Below are 25,845 nucleotides of genomic sequence, written 5' to 3'. Positions count from 1 at the left end.
ACCTCTCCATCTCCATTAATGACGACCAACTTGACACTGACATTTTTTACAAACCCACCGATTCCCACAGCTACCTGGATTACACCTCTTCCCACCCTACCTCTTGCAAAAATGCCATCCCGTATTCCCAATTCCTCCGCCTCCGCTGGATCTGCTCCCAGGAGGACCAGTTCCACCACAGAACACACCAGATGGCCTCCTTCTTTAGAGACCGCAATTTCCCTTCCCACGTGGTTAAAGATGCCCTCCAACGCATCTCGTCCACATCCCGCACCTCCGCCCTCAGACCCCACCCCTCCAACCGTAATAAGGACAGAACGCCCCTGGTGCTCACCTTCCACCCTACTAACCTTCACATAAACCAAATCATCCGCCGACATTTCCGCCACCACCAGGAATATATTTCCCTCCCCATCCCTTTCCATCTTCCGCAAAGACCGTTCCCTCTGCGACTACCTGGTCAGGTCCACGCCCCCAAACAAACCACCCTCCAATCCTGGCACTTTCCCCTGCCACCGCAGGAACTGTAAAACCTGCGCCCACACCTCCTCCCTCACCTCTATCCAAGGCCCTAAAGGAGCCTTCCACATCCATCAAAGTTTTACTTGCACATCCACTAATATCATTTATTGTATCCGTTGCTCCCGATGTGGTCTCCTCTACATTGGGGAGACTGGGCACCTCCTTAGCAGAGCGCTTCAGGCAACATCTCCAGGACACCCGCACGAATCAACCACACCGCCCCGTGGCCCAACATTTCAACTCCCCCTCCCACTCTGCCGAGGACATGGAGGTCCTGGGCCTCCTTCACCGCCGCTCCTTCACCACCAGATGCCTGGAGGAAGAACGCCTCATCTTCCGCCTCGGAACACTTCAACCCCAGGGCATCAATGTGGACTTCAACAGTTTCCTCATTTCCCCTTCCCCCACCTCACCCTAGTTCTAAACTTCCAGCTCAGTAACTGTCCCCATAACTTGTCCGGACTTGTCCTACCTGCCTATCTTCTTTTCCACCTATCCACTCCACCCTCTCCTCCTTGACCTATCACCTTCATCCCCTCCCCCACTCACCCATTGTACTCTATGCTACTTTCTCTCCACCCCCACCCTCCTCTAGCTTATCTCTCCATGCTTCAGGCTCACTGCCTTTATTCCTGATGAAGAGCTTTTGCCCGAAACGTCGATTTCGAAGCTACTTGGATGCTGCCTGAACTGCTGTGCTCTTTCAGCACCTTTGACCACAAGTCCATCAGGAAGTGGTCAGCATGTAGCGTCCTGGAGACCCTTCGGGAAAAGGAGAGGGCGGATCCTATCGAGCGGTTCCCTGAGCAGACTGTCAAAGCCATTTGGCAGAATGCCTCATCGCCAGAACTTTCCAACAAGCACCAAGACATGGCTTGGCTGGTGGTGAGAAGGGCTCTGCCTGTGATATCCTTTATGCATGCCCGGACTCTCTCCCGCACCGCATGCTGCCCTCGAAACAGCTGTGGGGAGGACGAGACTGTCACACACCTCCTTCTGGAATGTGCCTATGCAGAAGAAGTCTGGAGAGGAATGCAGTGGTGTTTGTCAAGGTTCATCCCAAGCAACACCGTGATGCGGGACTCCGTGCTCTAAAGTCTGTTCCCCGGGACGCACTCTGAGATGAACGTCAACTGTGCCTGGAGGATTATCAACTCGGTGAAGGACGCTCTCTGGGCGGTCCTAAACCTGTTGATCTTCCAGCTGAAGGAGTTGACCCTGACTGACTGTTGCAGACTGGCATATTCCAAGGTCCAGGACTATGTGTTGAGGGACACGCTGAAGCTTGGGGCAGCTGCCACCAAGGCGCGGTGGGGAAAGACCACCGTGTAATATCTGCCTGCCTGAAGAAGAACAGGGGGCCCACGCAGTCATTTGGGCTCTGCTGATGCCTCAGTTAAATATATGGATATATGATTGATAAACGTACAGACCTGTATATACAAATAATAAATTTTGATCTCTGTATGCAAAGAAATGGAATGTTTACGTATGTACGGCAGGACCAACTGTACAGATCAAAATATTTTATGAACAAAGTGTATTTTTGAAATTAAAAAAAAGTCCTCGAGTACGTGTTTCCCTCCTTCTCCACCCCAAAAAACAAAGAGGGAGGGGGTGCAAGAAGTGCTGTTGCAAATTTTCTTGGTAGCACAGTATGAAGTAAAGCTTTTTCCTCGGGGGGCTTTGGAGAGCAATAGCTCAGCAAACAGTGCAATTAAGCTCAGGTAAAGTCCTTTTAATTTCCCTTTTTAGTTTAACAGCAGTTAGGGCAGTTGCACATTCATCCTGCAGAATGTGGGAACTGAGAGACTTCCATTCTTCCTGCTGACTACACGTGGGGAGTGCAACCAGCTGCAGCTCCAGGAAGACTGTAGGGAGCTGGAGCTGGTTACACTCAGGATCATCAGGGATGCTGAGCACTTCACAGATAACAGTTTTAGTGAGGTAGTCACACCTAAGATGCTAGCAGAGAGTAGCTAGATGACCACCAGGAAAGGCAAAGGGAATAGGCAGAGAGAGCTGGAATCCCCTGTGGCCATTCCCTTGAAAACAGGTACACCATCTTGGATACTGCTGGTGGGGTGGAATGACAGTTCAGGGGAAAATAGAAATAGCCAGGATGGTGGCACTATGACTGGCTCTGGGCAAAGCAGGAAAGGGTAAAAATATAAAGGACCTTAGTGATAGGGGGACAGCAGGATATTCTGTTGCTGCAAATGGGAGTTGAGGATGGTGTGCTGGCTCCCAGCTGCTAGGGTCTAGGATATTTCAGAGCAGCTGCAGAACATTCTCAAAAAGGGGAGAGTGAGCAGCCAGAAGTCATTGTGCACGTTGGCACAAATGACATAGATAGAAATAAAGATAAGGTCTTGCAGACTGATTTTAGAGGACTAGGAAAAAGGTTAAAAACCAGGATCTCATTGATGGTAATCTCCAGATTACTTCCAGTGCCACATGCCAGTTAGGGTAAGAACAAAAGGATATGGCTGATGAATGTGTGGCTAAAGAATTAGTGCAGGGGGCTGAGATTCAGATTTTTAGACCATTGGGATCTTTTCTGGGCAGAGGTGACCTGTTCAAGAGGGGCAGGTTGCATCTGAAATGGAGGGGGACCAATATCTTGGCAGCCAAGTTTGCTAGTGCTGCAAGGGAGAGTTTAAACTAGATTAGTTTAGGGGAGGATCCCACAGCACGGAGGCAAGTGTGACACTCAAAGGCTATACAGTCATCAGAAATAGTAAGTTAAAGACACAGGTCAGGCTGGATCATGACAGGGAGCAAGGAATGCCTGTTGGATTACATTGCAAGAGGGCTGACAGTTAAGGCCAATAAACTCTGGGCATGGATAGGTAAATGGACTGGGATATTATAGCCATTACAGAAATGTGGATATGGGAGGGACAGGACTGGTAGCTTACAGGAGCTTTAGGCAGGATAGAAGTGGTGGAGAGAAGGGAGGGGGAGTTACATTTTTGATTAAAGCAAGTATCATGATAGTACTCGGAGATGAAATGACTGAAGAATCATCCAGTGAGACTTTGTGGGTGGAGCTAAGAAATAAGGTGGTGATGGTGATGTTATTGGGTTGCAAGACAAGCTCCTGGATAGTCAACAGGAATTAGAGGAACAAATATACAGTGAGACTGGGGAGACTAGCACGAGCAATAGGGTTAACACAGTCAAGAATTTTAATTTTCCTAACATAGACTGGGACTGCCAGAGCATTTAGGGCTTAGATGGAGTGGAATTTGTAAAGTGTGTTCAGGAAAGTTTCCTCAAGCAGTATATAGAGTATCCTACTTGCGGAGGAGCAAAACTCAATCTACTCTTGTGAAATAGGGCAGGACAGGTGATGGAGGTGAGAGTGGGGGAGTACTTTGGGACCAGTGATCATAGATCTACTAATTTAAAAATAGTTATGGTGAGGGAAAAAAACTGGCCCACAGGTTCAAGTTCTAAATTAGTGCAAAGCGAATTTTGATGGAATTAGACAGGAGTTTGCAGGGGTTGATTGGAGTAGTTTGCTTGCAAGTAAAGTGACCTCTGGCAATGGGAGGCCTTTAAAAGTGAGACAGTTGGAGTTCATGTTCCTGTGAGGATGAAGCGCAAGATGGCAGGAATAGGAAACCCTGGATGTCAAGATACTGAGGCTTTGACCAGAAAAAAGGAGGCATGGCTCAGGTAGAGACAGCTTGGATCAAGGGAATCCCTGGAGATATATAGGGATTATGAATTTACTGAAGAAGGAAATCAGGAGGGTGAAAAGGGAGCATGAGTTAGCCTGGGCTGAGAAGATTAAAGTTTTTTTTAAGTGTATTGAAGGAAAAAGAATAACGGGAGAGAGATTAGGACCCCTCAATGACCAAAGTGTATGTGTATGTGTAGAACTGCAGGAGATGGGTGAAGTCCTCAAGGAATATTTCTCCTCCGTGTTTACCATGGAGGAAGACATGAAGTCTTGGAAACTTGGAGCAGTTAGTGGTGGTATCTTGGGGACAGTCCATATCATAGTAGAGGAGGTATTGGGTATATCATAATGTATGAAGATGGGTAAATCTCCTGGTCCTGACCAGATGTATACAAGAACACCGCAAGAGGCTAGAGAAGCAATTGCGGGGGCCCTGGCTGATAATAGTTGCATCATCGTTAGCCATGGGTGAGGTCTTAGAAGACTGAAGAGTAGCAAATGTTGTGCCATTATTCAAGAAGGTCAGCAAAGAAAAATCTGGGAACTGTAGACTAGTAAGCTTAACATCAGTGACAGGTAAGTTATTTGACAAGATTCTGAGGGATAAGATATACATGCATTTGGAAAGACAAAGTTTGATTAGGAGTAGTCAGTATGGCTTTGAGAGTGAGAGATCATGCCTCACAAATTTGTTAGAATTCTTTGATTAAGTGACCAGGAAATTTGGTGAGGGCACGGCAGTAAATGTCGTATATGTAGATTTCAGTTAAGTATTTGATAAGATTCCACATGATAGGCTGCTCTAGAAGGTTAAATAGAGACAAAAAACTGCAGATGCTGGAATCCAAAGTAGACAAGCAGGAGGCTGAAAGAACACAGCATACCAGGCAGCATCAGGAATTGGAGAGGTCGACATTTCGGGTGTAACTCTTCTTCAGGACTATCTAGAAGGTTAGAAGCGTGAAATCCAGGGGGACCTAGCAAACTGGATACACAATTGGTTTAATGGTAAGAAGCAGAAGGTAATAGTGGAAGGATGATTGTCAGACTGGAGGCCTGTGACTAGTGGAGCGCCTCAGGAATCGGTGCTGGACCCTTTCCTGTGTGCTATCTATATCAATGATTTGAATGTGAATGTTCAAGGCATGATTAGTAAGTTTGCAGATGACACTAAAATAGGTGGTATCATGAACAATGTTATCAGAAGGTTATCAGAACTTGCAGCCGGACCTTGATCACCCAGGTATGGGCCGAGAAATGGCAAATGGAGTTTAATATAGATAAGTGTGAGGTCTTGCATTTTGGAAAGTCAAATCAAGGCAAGAGTTTCATGGTGAATGGTAGTGGAGTGTAGTGGAACAGAGGGACCTTGGAGTCATAGGTAGAAAGGGCAGTGGAGAAGGTTTTTGGCATACTGGCCTTCATCAGTCAGGGCATTCAGTCTAGTAGTTGGGAAGTTATGTTGCAGTTGTACAGGACATTGGTGAGGCCGCACTTGGAGTATTGTGTTCAGTTTTGGTCACTGTGCTACAGGAAGGATGTTATTAAACTGGAAAGAGTGCTAAAGAAATTTACAAGATACTGTATGGACTCAATGGTCTGAGTTTGAGGGAGAGATTGGGTAAGCTGGGACATTTTTCTTTAGAGCGTAGGAGACTGAGAGGGGAGCTTATTGAGGTGTATAAGACCATGAGAGACATCGATAGAGTGAATGCAGTCAGGCTTTTTCTCACAGTTGGTGAATCAAGAATGAGAGGGTATCAGTTTAAAGTTAGAGGTGAAAGAATAAAAGGGAACTGGAGGAGCAATTTTTTACACAGGAGGGTGGTACACATATTGAATGAGCTGCCTGCAGAAGTGGTTGAGGCATTTCTCATGGAGAAATACATGAATAGGAAATGGTTAGAAGGATATGGGCCGAGTGCAGGGAAATGTGATAAGCATGTATATACATTATGATCAGCATGGACCAGTTTGGGTGAAAGGGCCTGTCTCCATGCTTACGGACTCTCTTACTCTATAAAATTTCTTAACTAAATAATTTAAGTGTAATTAATATTAAAGGGGCAGAAATATAAAAGACAAAAAAAAATTCAGTTGTGGTAAACCTATAAAAGATAAGTTGCCTATCTGAGATCCAAAAGGTTAAACATTTAAGTAAATGACGTGGGAAGAAGCAATGAAGAATGCAATAACCATGTGGAAGTGATGTGATGGACGTCAGAATTGAAAGAAATACTTAAGACTCCTATCATGGCCTTTAGCATGTCTGCCCTTAGCGATTTCAACCAAGGAAACGGAGGAAATTGGCTAAAGTTGAATTTCATTATATGTGTACAAACATGAACATAATCATTATGAAAATACCAACAGTAATTCCTTTAGCAACAGAGTATTTGAAAAAAATTGTGGTAATAGAGGAAATGATTCAGAAACTTTTGGCAGACCAGCCAAAGTAAATTATCAGCTAGACTAACATGGGCTGTCCACGCTAAGAATTCCATGCAGATGGTAAGAAGGTATAGTTGGTGGAGAATTGCAACTCTGATAACCAGAACAGAAAAAGACCATCGGAAAACATAACCAGTTGAATGTACACAATGAAGGGCAGGAGATTAGGCCCATGGAAATATGAAGTATGAAAATGACAGGAGGGAAAGCATAGTATAAGATCAGAAAGTGGCTCTGGGAGAGGACATGCCTGAGAAAGAGAATACAAATCTTGAAAAGGTACCCTTTTAATAGGAGAGAGAGATCAAACTGGAACATTCCTGAAAGAGATAGAAGCAAGACAGAAGGCATAGTTTAATAAGATCAAGGAGTACAGTACAGACCAGGAATGCCATCAGGAACAAAAGTCAGGAAATCTTAGTGCTACAAATAAAATAGAAGATAAATTAATGTAATTCTTGCTGTTTGGCAGCTTTTAAAGACAGAGAATTTGGAGTATACACAGACATGCCATAGGGCTGGTTTACTGCGATATCACATAGGTGGATATGCGTAGAAAAAAAATGCATCTCCTGATGGGACATGTAAGGCTAAAGCAAGGCTAAGGGGATAAGGTTTTGAAGAAGAAATAGGAAACAAAGATATAAGATTAGAATCATATATGGCAGGAAAAGAAATCATGTAGATTATCTTGCAACTGTTCACAACAAATGCTTGAGAATGTAGATCAATTGATATTAAAGCTACACTTCTGCAGAAAGATCAAGTCGAGGGGAGTATTTCTTCACCCTCCAGAAGAGGAACCAAATTCAGTGGGGCATTCTGGGGGTGAAATAATTGTGTTTATGGTGTAAACTATGCCTCTAGACCTTGGTACTTCCCTATCCTATTAAAACTAAGCTATCTCCAGTTCAAAATGACCCTGCCCTATTTTACTGGTACCACCCGGGACAGCTGAAAGTATTATAATGCATGTAGAAGAGTATTTCTTAGTAGAGTGGAAGCAGTAACTTTAAAAATATTGTCAGAGTTAAGTTTAAACAAAAAAAATTAAACTTGTAGTTAAGTTTCAGCAGCTTTCACATACACTGGATTTGAAATCAGGCAATATGTGTCAACAGTCACTTTGCATCAGCAATCTTATTTGGCAAAAGTTAGCTCTTTGCTGTTAGTTAAAGCAGGGACTAACAAAATGATATTGTGAACTCCAAAACTACAAAAGGAGTAATTCTGCAGTATAAGTGGACAGCTATATTGGCTGGGCATCCAAACAAAGCAATTTTGAGGCTTCCAAGTTGAGTACAAAAATAAAAAATCCAAAATGGAAGAAAACATACAGGTGAATAAAACATTGAACAATGTGATAAAGTAGCATGTTTTGAAATTTCCATCATGGGTGATGCCAAGAACATGAAATTTATTGATTTTAGTACTGGAATCTCAGTTGCAGGAGTTTAAAATTTTTCTTTCAAGGGAGGTACGTATTTCACTTTAGCTTGTGAAGCTAAAAAGAACTGAAGATTAATAAACAGTATCTTAGTGGTAGAAATTAGTGGTAATGGATATGGCATTTTTCTTGAAGAAAATATTATAAGAAATTCTATGAAGGGACTCAGCAGCAATACCCACTCAGTACTACATCAATAATAAGTCACTATGGAATGACATGCATTAAATGAAATGCAGGATTCAAAAACAGTGATGATATTGCTGTTTTAAAAACATGCTTGAAAATGGGGAAATTTCCAAATGGAGATAGATGGACAGCAGCAGCTGGCTAACTAATTGCTTTATGAATAAAGTACTAAGTTCTAAAACAAACTGTTATAAATACTAGCAAACTGAACTTAAACATGCATTAAAACAATGATAAGTGTTATCCTTTTGTAGATTTTATTTCTATATATCAATGTATTTAAAAATAAAAAAAGGGACCGCAATGCTGGAAGTTAGAGACAATAAATGTGAAGCTGGAAGAACACAGCAAGTCAAACAGCATCCAAGTAGCAAGGAAGTCAATGTTTTGGGCCAAAGCCCTTCATCAGGACTGGGGAGGGGGAGGAGAGCCGAGAAGTAAATAGAGGGAGGGGGTGGGGAAGGGAAGGTGGGGTGGTGGTGACGGGTGCAGGTAGGGGGTTACTGTGATTTGATTTGTTCGTGGAAAGAGTGGAGTGGGTAGGTGAATGGGAAGGTGGACAGGTTAGAACAGGGCAAGGAGGTGAGGAGAAGCGATGGGGCTAGACACAGAATAAGGCTGGAGAAGGAGGGACTTCTAGTCAGATTTGAAGGAATACCAGAAACCTAATGGAACAAGGGAATAGGTGATGGATATTTATAAATTATGGGTTAATTCGGTAAGAACTGGGTGTGTCGTAATCAGTGTTGAATTTTATGGTCTGTGAAGTGAAATAAAATTATGGCTTGATAAGTAGGAGTAGAATTTGTCTAGTCAGCAAGCTATAGACATGATGGGGAAGCCCAGTAAATTAGTACAAAAGTTAAGGCTGAACTATTTAAAACAATCTTCAGCCAGAAATGTCACTTGGATCATCAATCCTGGACTTTTCCAGAGGTTCCCAGCAACACAGATGCTAGTTTTCACTCTGTGATATCATTCTCTGCAACCTTTTCTCAATAAACAATCCCACCATTCTAGGGCCTATCATTCCATTTCACATCTCAAATTTATCTCTCCTGTCTACATTTTCAAAAAGAGTTGTAATTTGGTCAAGAACTGAGTGGCTCTAAAGAAACTGAAACGGAGTATCAGTGAACAGTTTATTGATTAACAAGAACTGTTTGATTGCACTGCTGATTACACCAACCATCATTTTACTGATGTTCAAGAGTAGACAGCAGTGATTAGGTTGGAGTTATTGTCCTTTTTGTATACAAGACATACCTGGGTGGTTTTCCACATTGTCGGTTAGATACCAGATATAGGAACAACTTGGCTAGATGTGGAGGACATGCCATCAGTACAATGCCAGAGTGTTGTCAGGGTCCATAATGTTTGCAATATCCAGTGACTCCAACCATTTCTGGATATCAGAGTGAAAACTAGCATCGGTGTTGCTAGGAACCTCTGGAAGAGGTCAGGATTGATGATCCAAGTGACATTTCTGGCTGAATATTACTTCAAATAGTTCAGCCTTAACTTTTGTACTAATTTGCTGGGCTTCCCCATCATGTCTATGGTTTGCTGTTTATGCTGCTCGGCAAGTTGGCCTGTTTTGGCTTCATCAAGTTGACACTTCAGTTTCAGGTGTGCCTGGTGCTGCTCCTTGGATGCCTTCCTGCACTCATCATAGAGTCAATGCTGATCCCCTGACTTGTTGCTAATGGTCAAGTGGGGAATATGCCAGGCCATGATTTGCAGATTGCGATGGAGTACAGTTTTGCAGTCTTTCAGTTCTAAGTCCATTTCATTTAGGATAGTTATAGTGCCACACCTGATGCAGGATACCCTCAATGTGAAGATGTGATTTGGTCACGTTCACTGATACCGTCATGGAAAAGAGCATATATTGCATGGAAATTGGTGATGATGAGGTAAAGTATGTTTTTCCTTTTGTTAGTTCCCTCACCACCTGCCATAGATCCACAGCAATGCCCTGACCTCTGTGCTACCACAATGCTTGGCTTGTCCTTCTGGTGGGACAGGATATATCCTGGGAGGGTAATGGTCATGTCTGGGATATTGTAAAATATGATTCCATGAATGTAACTATAATCATGCTGTTGCTCAACTAGTCTCTTAGACAACTCTCCCAATTTTGGCACGAGGCCCTAGCTGTTAGTAACAAAGACATTGCTGGATCTATAGGGCTAGATTTGCCATTGTTATATTTGGTGCTTTCAGTGATTCAAGATGATCCACCTGGTTTCGTTCTTTTTTTGAGACTGTTTATTGGTTTGTACAACTGAATGGCTTGCTAGGTCAATTCAGAAGGCAGTTAAGATTCAATTGCATTACTGTTTGTCTGGAGACACATTTCAGCCAGACCGGATAAAGGCAGCAGTTTCTGTTCTCTAAAGGATATTTATGAACCAGAAAGTTTTTAGTAAAAAGTGAGGATGGTTTCCTGGTCAAATTAGACTATTAATTCCAGTTTTTTTTTTGCTGCACCCTTTACTGTGGTGTGAATTCAAACGCAGGTTCTGGATTTATACGTCCCCCAACAACCCACCCTCCCATCCTGGCACCTGCCCCTGCCACCGCAGGAACTGCAAAACCTGCACCCACACCTCCTCCCTCACCTTCATCCAATGCCCCAAAGGAGCCTTCCAAAGATCCAAAGTTTTACCTGCACATCCACCAATATCATTTATTGTATCTGTTGCTCCCGATGCAGTCTCCTCTACATTGGGGAGACTGGACGCCTCCTAGCAGATGCTTTAGGGAACATCTCTGGGACACCCGCACCAATCAACCACACCGCCCTGTGGCCCAACATTTCAACTCCCCCTCCCACTCAGCCGAGGACATGGAAGTCCTGGGCCTCCTTCACTGCTGCTCCCTCACCACCCAACGCCTGGAGGAAGAACGCCTCATCTTCCGTCTCGGAACACTTCAACCCCAGGGCATCAATGTAGACTTCATCAGTTTCCTCATTTCCCCTTTCCCCACTTCACCCCAGCTCCAAACTTCCAGCTCAGCACTGTCCCCATGACTTGTCCTACCTGCCTATCTTCCTTTCCACTATCCACTCTCCTCCCTGACCTATCACCTTCATCCCCACCCCCACTCACCTATTGTACTCTATGCTACTTTCTCCCCACCCCCCTCTCATTTATCTCTCCACCCTTCAGGCACTCTGCCTCTATTCCTGATGAAGGACTTTTGCCCAAAATGTCGATTTTCCTGCTCCTCGATGCTGCATGAATTGCTGTGCTTTTCCAGCACCACTAATCCAGAATCTGGTTTCCAGCATCTGCAGTCATTGTTTTTACCTCCGGATTTATAGTACAAGAAAAAAATACCACTATGCTATTGCCTCCTCCTATATAGGGGTCAATTCAGGTGCTACATTTGTGGTTTGAATCTCCTGTAACTTTGCCAAAAGAGGAAACTTTGACAACTGATAACGCTGCAATAGATATATTTTGACTTCTTTCAAAAAAATTCCATCCTTGTGTGTTATGAAGCTTTAAGGAGTATTCAATTATGTCAAGTTTAAAATTATAGTTATCTGTGGCATTAAAGCTAATCCAATCTTCCTTACGAAAAACATCTTCCTTCTCATTTTTCTGCATTTATTTTGTTCTGATGTTTTTATAAAGAGTCTCCAACGGTCTCCTGTTCTCTCTCTTAATAAGTAACAGAAAGCTACTAACCATATTCTGGTGTTTTCAGTACATAACCATTGACCATGTTTGAGTCCAGGATGCAGAGTTGTGATGGGCTATTTAATAATACAGGAATCACCTTTTGCTTTAATATTGCCCTTACCAGATTACAATAAAACCTGCACATTTGAATGAGTTACAGATTGGCAATTAATAATAGGAACATAATAAAATTCCATCGATGTCTTGATTGAAGTACTTTAAGTGACAGTTAATCTAAATTTAATTTGTTTTTCATGTTTTTGGTGTTTATAAAAGGCCCTCTGATCTATTTCCATACATTCAAGAACAAAATTAGATCTTTCAAGCTTTTAAAAATTGAGTGGAGAAGGCTGTTCACAGGTAAAAGGATGTTTGGTAACTGGGAGGCTTTCAAAAGTGAGATAATGAGAGTTTAGGTGCAACATGATCCTACTAATGTGAAGAGGAAGGCTGGCAGGAGCAGCGAACATTGGATGACTAAAGATATTGAGGCTTTGGTCAAGAAAAAGGCATATGTCAGGTTTGGATAGCTGGAATCAGGTGACTCCTTTGAGGAGTAAAGGAGTACATTTTAAAGGGCAATCAGGCTGGCGAAAAGGGGACAATGAGATAGGTTTGGTAGATAAGATTAATGAGAGTTCAAAGACATTGTACAAGAGCCTAAGGAAATATTTTGCATCAGTATTTACAATGATAGAAAACATGGAAGCTAGGGAACTCAAGAAAATAAATAAATAGTGATGTCTTGAAAAAAAATCCACATTACAGAAAAAACGGTGCATAAAAGGTTGATAATTCCCCAGAATCTGACCAAGTGTATCCCAGGACATTGTGGAAAATTTAGGAAGAAATTACAGGGCCCCTAAGCAGAGATATTTGTATCATCGATAATCACAGGTGAGGTGTCAGAAGACTGGAGATTGGCTAATGTGATACCATTGTTTAAGAAAGGTTGCAGACCAGTGAGCCAAACATCATTGGTGGCTAAGTTGTTGGAGGGAATTCTGAAGACAGGATTTACATGCATTTGGAAAGGCAAGAACTGATTAAGGATAAACAGTATGTGTGTGGGAAATCATGTCTCAAAAACTTGATTAAATTTTTTTGAATATGTGACTAAGAAGACAGTCATACAGCACAGAATGACTGATCCAACTCATCCATGGCAACCAAATATTCTACATTAATCTAGTCCCATTTGCAAACATTTGGTCCATACCCCTCTTAAACCCTTCCTATTCATATACCCATCCAGATGTCCTTTACATGTTGTAATAGTACCCACTTCCACCACTTACTCTGGCAGCTCTTTCCATACACGCACCACCCTCTGCATGAAAAAATTACCTTCCAGTCCTTTTTAAAATCTTTTCCCTCTCACTTTAAACTGTGCCATCAAATTTGCACTCCCATCCTGGGAAAATACTTAGGCTAATCACCCTATCCATGCCGCTCATGATTTTAGAAAATGTCTATAAGGTCACCTCTCATCCTCCAATGCTCCAGGGAAAAAAAAAACTACTCTTGTAAATCTTTTTTGTACCCTCTCCAGTTTAATAACATCTTTCTTATATCAGGATGACCAAAATTATATGCAGTAGTCCAGTTGTGTCCAGTTTACGGAGGTAGTGAACAGCTACTTGATAGTGTCACAACTTGAAGTTCTGTGAGGCTTCCTTAAGGCGCAGTCCTTTGCCAAACTACACCTACTAATGATCTGAGAATTCAACTAATTTCCTTTCAGACAACATATCTGACTGCCAACCCAAAATAATAAAATCATCTCTAGTAGCAATATAAAGGAATTCTGAAAGTGTACATTAATAGTTTTCTGTGTCTTTGAATGTGGACTGAAAATGCGAAAATAGCTTTTAAAAATCAAAGATTATTGAAAGAATGCTGCATTTTTAAATAGGAGAAAGTGAGGACTGCAGATGCTGGAGATCAGAGCTGAAAATGTGTTGCTGGAAAAGCGCAGCAGGTCAGGCAGCATCCAAGGAGCAGGAGAATCGACGTTTCGGGCATGAGCCCTTCTTCAGGAATGAGGAAGGGCTCATGCCCGAAACGTCGATTCTCCTGCTCCTTGGATGCTGCCTGACCTGCTGCGCTTTTCCAGCAACACATTTTCAGCATCTTTAAAATAACTTGGCACTCACTGTTAAGTGCTTTTTACACAGCGGTTTGTTCAAGCAGTAGTATGAGTCTGGTTACAGGTGAGGTGAAGTGAGCCAGTGGGTGTGTAACAATGGGACTTTGGTTGGTATCAAGTAGATGATTAGTCTGCAGATTAGTGACCAATTATCAATGAAAAAGGCCCTCTGCTTGTCAACAACTATGTGATTGGTTCCCAGGCAAGTGAACAACTTGGAGGGATGTGAATGTTTGAGACAAGCCTTTGGATCTCCACAAGGGCAGAAACTCTTTTTCTCTGCAGTAAAATACAACTACAGCCTAAAGCCAATTTATTTTTCTTTCAGCAGTTGCTGTAAGCTGTGACGCTCAACCGGTAAGTGAACTCCTTCTACATATGTTTTCAAACAGCAGAATGGCTGACAGGCCAATAGAATCCTCTCTATGAACAATGTGAACAGGGACCAATGAACCCCCATCACAGTCTTTCTCTCCAAAACGTCGTGTCTGTATATATATGTACAGTGGACATTATAAAGGGGTTACACTTTTATAAGACTTAACTGTTGATGAATCAGAATTGTTTGCCTCACTTAGTATATATTTATTTGTAATAACTGGCAATTCTTGTTAAGTGTAGAAACTTTGTCCATGTTTTCTGTAAACTTGGATTTAAAAGACTGATAGATTGCACAATTTTGCATACTTTCATAAAATCTTAACTTTTGTGAGGAGTTCAGGAATTGTGGGGCTTATTGATCACTATAATCAGCTTAAAAAAAAGAGGAACATAAACCTCTTTCTGAAAAGCCAATTTGCTATTCTTACTGATGTATCTCTTTATTAAATATGGTATTCCTATAAAGATATATACATTTTAGGGTTTATTGCTAATATTGTTTGTTTAAGTTTTATTTCTAGCAAACCGAGATGAAAAAGAAAAGCTCTCAGTTCCCAGATAAACTTTGACAAAAATCAAACTCTACTTTGCATATCAGTGAACCTCAAAAAGAATATTCAAATAAGCATATTTAAGGGAAAGGACAGTCAACAATTAATTGCACTGTTCAAAGACCCAAATTTTTAAGGCTCCAAAGGCAGCAAAAAGATCCAGACAGTATTGGACTCTGACTGATAAGTAGTAACAACATGTATGACACGTGTCAAGTGATGACTGAATCCAACAAAAGGAGAGTCTAACCACCTTCTGACAATATTCCATCATAATCATCCCATTAATATTTGATCACCATTGACCAGTAACTTAACTGACTAGTTGCATAAATGTTGTCAGTGTAAAAGCAGATCAGAAAATAGGTATTCTGTAATGATTAAGTCACCTCCAATCCAACATCTACAAAGGTATAGTTGAAAGGATGATTGAATGCTCTCTCCTTGCCAGAATGAATGCAACTCTGACAACATTCAAGAATTTTGACATCTTTGAGGGGAGAGTTACCTGCTCAACCGACACCATCAAAAAAAAGTCACTTCAAATCACTAGTACACTGCAGATGCAGTGTGTGCCATCTACAAAATGTATTGCCACAACTTACCAAGGCTTCTTCAACAGCACCATTTGAACTCTGAATCTCTATTGTCTACAATGATAAGAAGCCAAAGCATGGAAACTTTTAATTGTAAATTTCTTTCCAACTTGCACACCATTCTGACTTAGAAATATATCACCATTCTGTCACAGTCACTGGATGAACGTCCTGTATCTTCTTGCCTACAGCACTATGGGTGTACCCAAACCACAGAGATGGCAATGGTTGAAGAAGGAGGCTCACTACCACCTTCACAAGGATTTTAAGGATAGATAATAAATACTTTCCTTATCAACGATGCCAACAATCCATGAACATATGAAAGAATTGGGGTCCTGACTTCCCTCTAGTCTGGTTCTCAAAGAACTATTTGTCAGCCAAGTTAATAACTCCCAAAGATTTATGCTCAACCACACTCACCTATTACTTGCAAATCTTCCCTCACTTGGTGTCTCCCATTTCGATCCTGAATGGCACTAACCATACATGCCCTCTGTACTGTCCTCTCACTTGTCTGGGACATGTTCCCCATCTGCATCAAAAATAACAGCTGTGCCACTCAAGTTTAACTCTCCCTTATTACCTGCTTCTCCCTAATTCCAGGAGAAAAACCGCCCACAATAGGGCAGTAAGTGTCAAGATGTGTGATGGACTGCGTGACATTCAGCTGCTCACCCTTTACGTGGAGAGGGTCCTAACTCTGATCACTCTGAGCAGCTGACTAACTGTTCCCAAGCACATGGACAGATGTCGGAGGCTGCCCTTAACCGACTGTACCAGGACCCCCTAACCAAAGGCTAAGTGCCTTGACTTGACTGAGGACTGCTAATAACCATTACAAAATTCTTGGTTTTATGTTTGCACTAAATGACAAGGCAATACAGCAGTTCTGTAAACCTAGTATCGTTGGGTGAAGAGCAAGTTGCAAAAGCAACACTGTCATTCTAATAGATGAGAGACTTACCAAACAATCCAGGTCTTTTTCAAATATAACTGCAGTTACATCACACCGTAAACTTTTGCTATAAATTGTGTCCCCACAACCACCTGAAGGAGCAGTGCTCTGAAAGCTAGTGCTTCCAATTAAACCTGTTGGACTATAACTTGGTGTTGTGTGATTTTTAGCAAGGTGCAAAAGGGTAGGGCAAGGCAAGACAGGGAGTCTCTAAGCAACCAAGTAGACTCAAAGTGAGTGCTAAGAGTTGCAGCCTGATTCAGTCTATGAACTGGGTGCATGTCCATGAGCACAAAGTGTCATTATTGCTGCATTACAATGGTAGTTGCTGTTGCGCCCAAAGGTGCAGATTTGAAATGCAGAAGCATACAGTAAGTGGTTTAGACATATGCCATGAGGTTTCTTCTAGTCACATGTCAGAAGCCTATGTCTGTAGGCTGTGTGTGGCTAGTGCCCACGGTACATGTCCTGAGATGTTAGTGCCTGGTGTCCCACAGAGGTCCTTTTGAGCAAGTGGTGAGTGGAAGTCACAAGATACTTGCTCTGACTTCCAGGTTATAAATTCTCTGCATTTGGTTTGTTCACAGCCTGTGGTAGGATAGGAAACTGCATATCAAATGAGGTGAGATGTACAGTTATTAAAGTTGTTGACAAGCAACAATGCTCTTTAAAAGACAACTCACGCTGCCCGGTGAGAATCTCACCTTGACACCTTAGCTCAAAAAAAAAGCAGTGCGATATGACCAAGTCGAGCAGACATTGTAGGTTACTCTACCACATTTCTCACCATAACCTGCATTATTCAGGACCCTTTAAATATTCTTCCCAGCATTTCTCAATAGGTGTAGTGGGACCAGCTGAGAATAGTTCACAGATTGATGCAACATCGAGGGCCGAAGGGCCTGTTCTGCGCTGTATTGTTCTATGTTGCCAGACCTGCTGATTTTCTCCAGCACTTTGTTTTTATTTCTGATGATAATGATTATTATTGATAAGAAAAGTTGTTAGAATATTAAAGTGTCTGGACAAGAAACAATGACTATATTAGAATTTATCATATGTTTTATATTTGAAATTAAAATAATAATATGGGGAATAGGGTGAAGTGGATAGTTCTGAGAGCATGTGCACTTACAGATGGGCCGAAATGCTCTCCGAAAGTCATGAAATAACACTTTTCAATCGGGTATCATTTAAAGGAGTATTTCTACAAATTAAATTCAAGATTATTTTTCTAACATGCTGGGCAAGGAACAACTCAGCAGCACGTATAACTATCCTTTCCTTAACATCAATGGGATAAGGTTCACACCCTAAATACTGAACAATTACCATCGGTTCGTTTTATATAGACCTTTCATTTTAGATACTACAGTTTTGTTCCAAACAGAATAAACGAAGTGATTGACATGACTTCTGGATTGTATCGCAACCTTTCTATTCCGAGAAAATTTGGATTTACACACACGTCTTGATCGTTATAAAATATTTATAAGGTTGGAAAGCTGAAGGAGGTCGCAGACCTGGTGCTGAGTCTCTTACATAAAGGCCGTTGCCTGAATCGTTGTTCGAGTGATAACACAAAGGAAATCAAAAAGCAGAATACATTGTTCTTTCTGAGGGAATGCAGATGTACAATGGTCTGACTTGGCCTCGCATCGGTGCTGGGGTGATATTTACCTGCAGAATATGCTTCTCTCCCCCGGTGAGCTGGTGGCGCACTGCTGTCCGCCACATCGTACTGCGATGGCGGCTGCCCCTTGAACACTTCCAGCAGCCAAATGCATCCCAATATCAGGCGGCGCCTCCCCGGGTGGAGGCCGCTGTCAGGGTCGGCTCACTCCTGAAGGACCGGGCCCGTTTCCTAGATACAAACTGCCGTAGCCGCACGCTTATTCTCGGGTTCCGTACCGCACCACTCCATTATAATTCCCCCCAGGAACTGCAACGTCCAAGTGTGAGGTTACACTTGCTACAGCTCGTAATCTGAGCCGCAATTTCAAACGCTTTTCAACGCAAATTTGCGAATTCTGATCTAACTTTTATTAACAAAAAAAAAACATTTATCAAGTTAGCTAACAAAAACGTAGAATACAGAATTTAAAAATATTATGTCGAATTTATCGTTGGAACATTATTTCAAGAGCAAGACAAAGGTTGGCAGCTCGGCTAGTGTATAGGTGCAAAAGGCAAACGTGTAAAGGCTGTTGATTCCATTAAAAAGGAGCTGTATTTCATGTAGTAGAGGCGCACAGATTCAGTTGGCAGTATCATTAAAAACCAAATTTAGCATTCGCCATATGTTTTAAACTAATTAAAGGGTCAAAATTTATAACGTAGCACACTGCCAGTGATCAAAAAGGATTAAAGGGGATGAATCAAAAAGTGATTGGGTAAGGACTAAAATTGAGGCCGAGAATATTGAAGGAATCGCAGAAGTTTTAATGTTTTATTCAAACTAAAATAACACGACAAAAATAAACGATTTGGCGTGAGTCGAAAACTCAATATCAGAAGCCACGGTCCGTGGATTTTTGTTAAAGTTGATTGAGATGATCCCTCCAATGTTCCAGACACTGGGAAATTTTTTCCACTTTTTGGGAACAGTATATACAACCTGAACAGTCTGAATTTCGTGAATTCCGTTTATGGGTAAATTATCCTAACTGGCGCCAAGTTCCACTCTCCCGTCACGCCTTTGTTCAGTGATCTACATTAGTGAGACAATTCTTGGATTTTAAAATTCTCATTTTGGTGTTCAGTTTCCCCTTTGGTCACAACCCTCTTCTCCAATCCTGAAGACTTCTGACAACTCTTTCTTTAGTATTTTATACATTCCCTCAATCCTTCACCCCTCGATTTGTGGCTGGCCTTCAATCATCGAGACCCTAATCACTTAAATTTACCTCCAGAACTCCTTTCTCTCTCTTTTCCCAAATAAGCTGCTTGCCACCTACCTTGCAGACCAAGCTTTTAGTTGTCCTTCTTTACTTTTCGTTGGTTGGCATTTTTTGAATCACTACTTTTGCTGAAGTATTTTATACGCTTTTACATTGTTATTTAAATAGCGAGAATATGTCCAATTAGTAACAGTACCAGTTTCTAAGTTTTATAGCTAATAGTAGTCTGGAACCAAGACGTAAAATATTCTATTCAGACAGATTTCAAATGAATGATCACACATTAAACTCCAAGTAATAGACGTAGTACAAATGTTAAACGTTCACAGAACTGACTTGTTAACTGGCTCCCCCTCCCTCTCATTCCTTATGAAGGGCTCCAGCCCGAAATGTCTATTCTCTGCGCCTCGGAAGCTGCCTGACCTTCGTGCTTTTCCAGCACCACACACTCTCGACTCCCCCTCTGTAGACGTGTCTAGTACTTCTACTATTTTCAGTAATTATTTCAGATTTCCAGCATCCGCCGTATTTTGGTTTGCATGAGAATAGGTGATGATTGGCGAAGGTGTTGACTAAGTTTTTTTTGCTATTATTTTAATTTCCGGCGTATTTTACAATTCATGTAATTAGTTATTTAATAAATTTGTACGCAATAATTTTATAATGAGCTAAACCACTGAAATCGAACTAATGGATCAATGGATAATTAACAGTGCAATATTGTTCACGAAAGAAAGAGTCAAAGCTTTCTCATGCAGTATTTAAATATGCAAGAAAAAGTTTATTCTATACAGATCCAAGTCTAAAACAGAGCTATCATTTCCGTTAATTGTAGTCACCCAAGAGCCAAACATGTACTTGCAGGTCCGGACCCAAACCTATTCTGCAATATGCTTACAGGTCCGAAATGATTTAGTTGAATTCACCAAATCAAAATCAGAACATGCAATAATCCTATGCACACAATCATTTACATAAATGGTGAAAAAGGAATCGATGAGTTGAATACCCTGTATTTGTTTACTTGGTCGGGTTCGTTAATTCTAAAACGACTAATTTACAAACCCCGAAAACCTTGTGTTCAAGAAATAATCAAGACATTATTAAGGATGGGTTTTCTAATAGCTTACACACATATCGACAATTTAATTATCTCGTAAATGCAAATCTGATTATTGAAGATGTCTGGCTTGTTTTCTAAACTGAAACAATATATATTGATTAAGATCTTAACTGGAATTTAAATCAATTATTAACATTCATTTTGTCAAGTCAACGCGAGGACTTTAGCAGTTATGGACACGCTATTCGTAAAGTCAAAAACAGCAGTTATGTTTCCTCAATATTTCTTGTGTATGTGTATATGGATGTAAAGCTGATCGATTTTCAAAATTATGCTCATGTATTTTCCTTTTACTCTTTAAAATCTCTTTAGATTCTACTAATATTTCCAAAGCATTTTCCCGACTGTCTCGCTAGATAATGGAAACTTAATTAAAAAGGTCATTAAATGGATGTCACTGAATATTCCTTTGCAATATCATCTTCCGCCTTGATCTGCTTTGCATTCAAAATAGAATCTATGCTGGTGAATATTGTCCACTCAATGATCCTTTAATATCTCTACAGAAAAGTGTCTAACATACAGTCGAGATTTTAAATAGGACGATTTTAATGTTGAAATGCGGGCTGAACCTTCAAACCAATACTCATCGCATTCAGTTTTATCTAATTAGAAATGTTTCCAATATGTAAGTATATGAAGTTGGATAGGACCGTTGCTCATCTGCAATTAGAGAAATCGTTCAGTATTGCGTTGAATGATTTTCCATAAAACTCCACCACACTTAACCAAAACCACTTGGCCAACTTCACAGGTACTGCACTTTCTAAGTTATGTAATAGTGGAACGCCAACATTTTGTAAGCTTTGCATTGAAATTCTGTGATCTTGTATGGATTTTCTTTTTCTGAAATTACCACAAATTGGGCCACCTTAAGTGCACTTTGAACTACTTGTCCAATTACTTAGCTGTCCAACCTCCAACACTTCCTCTGGCAGCTCATTCCATACATGCACCACTGTGTGAAAAAGTTACCCCCTAAATCCCTTTTAATCTTTCCCCTCTTACCTTAAACCTATGCCCTCTAGTTTTGGACCCCCACACCCATGGGAAAAGACCTTGTCTATTTATCTTATCCATGCTCCATATGATTTTATAAACCTCAATAAGGTCACCCTCAGCTTTTGATGCTCCAGGGAAAACAGCCCCAGTCTATTCAGCCTCTCCCTATAGCTCAAAGCCTCCAACTCTGGCAACATCCTTGTAAATCTTTTCTAAAGACTTTCAAGTTTCATAATATCCTTCCTGTAGCAGAGAGATCAGACTTAACATCGATGTTTACAAGATACATGGATATTTGGCCAATTCTAGTTTTCAAACACATAAGAAACTGTTTCCAAAAAAAGATATTAACTCACCTCCCTTTTACTGGGCATCAGCATCAAATTTAGCTTCAGTCAGTAGAACCCAAGATTGAATATGTTTATTTGGAGAGTAAGGTCAAGTCAGTATTGATGAACAAAAAATGCATCTGGTAGAAACTTTTCACCTTGCACACACCAGTATATTTCAAGAATAAAAACTCAACCAGAAAACCAATATTTATACTGCAGTGGGATTCATAATTGGAGTGTTGATTAGTTGGCAGTGGACTCTGATTTATAGATGCATTACCATGGATAATGCACCCATTAAAGCTGATTGAGATTTAATAGCCAGACTCTGTTAAAATTTAAATAAAGCAAGTTCAAAAAATTAATTAAATATTAATATATTCCTCACCTTTTACCCATGTGGATTTTCTAAACTTATCTTGCTCATGAGAGCCATCACCCATTCCCTTGACTCTATTCCTAACAAACTGTCAAAGACCCAACTCACATTCCTGACCTTCTGGTAGCACATATGATTAAAAGGTACTTGTCCCTTTAAGTCATAATCTCTACTCTTTTCAAAAAGAACATGCTTGAGCCCTCTGTGCCTGTGACCTCCAATGTTGTTGAGTATGCTGTGTTTGTTATTGTGGGGATTTTATGTTTGACTCCCTTTGAAAGTTTTCCATGCTTGCCACTGAATCAAAATAACCTTTTATAAAGTCAAAAGGTCTATTCTCTGTCACAAAACCTTGCTAAAAGGACCCCTCCTTATCCTCTGACACGTCTACAGCCTTTGACACAATTGACTAACATCATAGAGCTGCCCTTAATTGGTTCCATTTGGATCTATTCATTCATAACCAGGGAATTAACTGTTAGAGCTTCTCTGCTCAATCCTTTATTGTTACCTCTGGATTCATCCTTGCCATTTTCCAATTTTGTATTTAAAATATTTTTGGATAACGTTGCCAAGAGGAAGCATGATATTAGGTTTTGGATATATGTCTGATAACATCCATATCTACCTCACCATCACACACTTGACTCCTCCACTTCCTCCAATTTGTTATTCTACTTGACCAACTTCCAATACTGGATCAGCAAAGACTTTCTCTGATTTAATATTTGGAAAACCACTGTCTTCAGACCACACCACAAATTTTGTTCTTAGTGACCAGTTCCATTCCAAACTCTGGTAACTATTGGAGGTTAAACCAAATAATTGACAAGCTTGGCGACACTGAGATGACATTTTGACTCCATATATATTCCATCATCGAGATCAGCTACATCCACTTCCATGATTTTCACTGACTCAGTCTTGCGTCAACTCATTTGTAACTGGAACTCATCTATACTGCTTTAAGCTGTAGAATTTACTCCTTCAGTGCTCTCTAGGCTGACCTGCTATCCTCCTTACACTGGAGTTGATTGATCTGCTGCTCAGATCCTAACATTCACCAAGTCTTGTTAATCCAACACCTCTGTGCCCTCTGACCTACATCAGCTCCTAGTCCAATGACTTCTCAATGTTAAAATTATCCTCATGGCTTTCAAATTCTTTGAAGTCATCATATGTCCTTCTCTCTATATCTTATTCCAGTCTGACAATCCTTAAGTGTCTCTATGTTACTCCAATTCCACATCTTGCACATTCCTGATTTTAATTACTCCAACACTGGAGGATGTGATTTCATTTGCCTAATCAGAAACAGAAAATAGGAGCAGGATTAGGCTATTTGGCTCTTGAAGCCTACTCCACAATTTAATATGATCATGACTGATCATCCAACTCAGTTCCCTGTTCTTGCATTCTCACTATACACTTGATGGCCTGAACAGTAGGAACAATATCTAACTCTTTCTTGAAAGCATTTCAAAGAAAACTTGCTGTAGCTAAGGCGTACACAGGCTCACCACTCTCATGGGTGAGCAAATTTCTCATCTCAGTCTTAAATGGCCAATCCTACATCATTTGACTGTGATCCCTGCTTCTGGATTCTTGGTCAACCTTCCTGGATTTACCCTGTTTAGTCTTGTTAGAACTTTTTTGGTTTCAATTTTATCACCCCTCAATTTTTTCAACTCCCATGAATATAGTCCTAACTGATCCAGTCTCATTCATACACCAGTCCTGCCAACCAGGAATCAGTCTGGTAAACCTTCGCTGCGTGCCTTTTATGGCCAGAATGTCCTTCTCCAGATAAGGAGACTAAATCTGCAAATGATACTCCTGTAGCAAGACATCTCTGCTCATGTACTTGAACCTTCTCTCTGTAAAGACCAACATACCGCTTGCTGTCTTCACCGTTTGTTGCATTGCTTGCTTACTTTTAGTGACTGGTGTACAAGGAATCCCAGTCTTGTTGCATCTCCCACTTTCCCAATATATCAACATTCAGATAATAATCTACCTTCCTATTTTTTCAATCAAAGTGGATAACCTCAAATTTATCCACATTATACTTCGTCTGTCATGTGTTTGCCTACTCACTCAACTTATAGTCATACAGCATGGAAACAGACCCTTTAGTCTAACCAGTCCTTGCCTACAACAATCCTAAACTAAACTTGTCTCACCTGCCAGCGCCTGGCCCATATCCCTCCGAACCTTCCTTATTCATATACTTAATCAAATGTCTTTTAAACTTTGTATCTGTACTCATATCCACTACTTCTTCTGGACATTCACTCCACATATTGAGTCATACAGATGTACAGCACGGAAACTGGTCTATGCTGACCAGATATCCTAAATTAATCTAATTCTATTTGCCAGCATTTGGCCCATATCCCTCTAAATCCTTCCTATTCATATACTCATCCAGATGCCTATTAAATGTTGTAATTGTACCAGTCTCCACAACTTCCTCTGACAGCTCATTTCATATATGCACAACCCTCTGCATGAAAAAGGTCCCCCTCAGGGGATCCCCCCTCTCACCTTAAACCTATTCTCTCTAGCTTTGGATCCTCCACCCAAGGGAAAAGGTCTTGTTTATTTACCCTATCCATGCCCCTCATGATTTTATAAACCTCTATAACGTCACCCCTCAGGCTCTGATGCACCAAGGAAAATAGCATTTATCTATTCAACCTCTCCCTATACCTCAAACCCTCCAAACCTCTAGATCAAATCATGAACACCCTGTGTAAAAAAAAAAGATGCTTGTCTTTTGTAAGTTTTTCTCTGCTCACCTTAAAAATATGCCCCCTGGTCTTGAAATCCCGACTATTCGCCTCATGATTTTGTGACCTCTATAAGGTCACCCCTCAACCTCCTATGCTCCAGTGAAAAAAGTCCCACCATATCCAGCCTCACGTCAAAACCCAAGAATGTGTTCACATTACAATGAAGCATCCTCCTCAGAAGTTCAGCCTCCCACCCAGCTTTGTGTTATTTGAAAACTTGGAGATATTACATTTAGTTCTCTAATCTAAATAGTTAATATATATAGTCAGGACATTGGTTATACCACTTTTGGAATATTGCATGCAATTCTGGTCTCCTTCCTATTGGAAGGATGTTGTGAAACTTGGAAGGCTTCAGTAAATATTTACAAGGATGTTGCCAGAAGTGGAGAATTTGAACTATAGGGAGAAACTGAATAGGCTGGAGCAGTTTTCCCTGGAACACTGGAGGCTGAAGGGTGACCTTACAGAAGTTTATAAAAATCAAGAGGGGCATGGATAGGATAAATAGGTGAAGTCTTTCCCTGGGGTTGGGGGAGTTCAAACCTAGACGGTATAAGTTTATGGTGAGAGGGAAAGATTTAAAAGGGACGTAAGGGGCAACGTTTTCACACAGAGGGTGGTATGTGTATGAAATGAGCTGCCAGAGGAAGTTGTGGAGGCTGGTACAATTCCAACATTTAA

At 41.1% G+C, this 25,845-nt stretch overlaps 1 protein-coding gene across 7 annotated transcripts in view; it reads right to left on the bottom strand.

The window, feature by feature from the left end:
* LOC140481931 (zinc finger protein Helios-like) overlaps nt 1-25,845 on the bottom strand; it is a 239,411-nt gene that overhangs the window by 141,613 nt on the left and 71,953 nt on the right. The window contains exons 1-2 of one of the 7 annotated variants that reach the window (XM_072578625.1): nt 18,311-18,765; nt 15,682-15,726 (exon numbers count right to left, since the gene is read on the bottom strand). The exons of 1 other annotated variant lie outside the window; for it this stretch is intronic. In XM_072578625.1, coding sequence (XP_072434726.1) covers nt 15,682-15,726; nt 18,311-18,367 — 102 coding nt within the window. In that variant the 5' untranslated portion in view covers nt 18,368-18,765. Of the gene's footprint in view, nt 1-15,681; nt 15,727-18,310; nt 18,766-25,845 lie in introns of those variants that run through there. 5 more of the 7 variants (XM_072578624.1, XM_072578627.1, XM_072578629.1 and 2 more) reach the window with 5 other exon arrangements.

This window comes from Chiloscyllium punctatum, chromosome 10, assembly GCF_047496795.1.
Source record: "Chiloscyllium punctatum isolate Juve2018m chromosome 10, sChiPun1.3, whole genome shotgun sequence".
Classification (NCBI taxonomy): domain Eukaryota; kingdom Metazoa; phylum Chordata; class Chondrichthyes; order Orectolobiformes; family Hemiscylliidae; genus Chiloscyllium; species Chiloscyllium punctatum.
The sequence above is the reverse complement of the archived record's forward strand: the minus strand, read 5'-3'. Positions and strand labels throughout refer to the sequence as shown.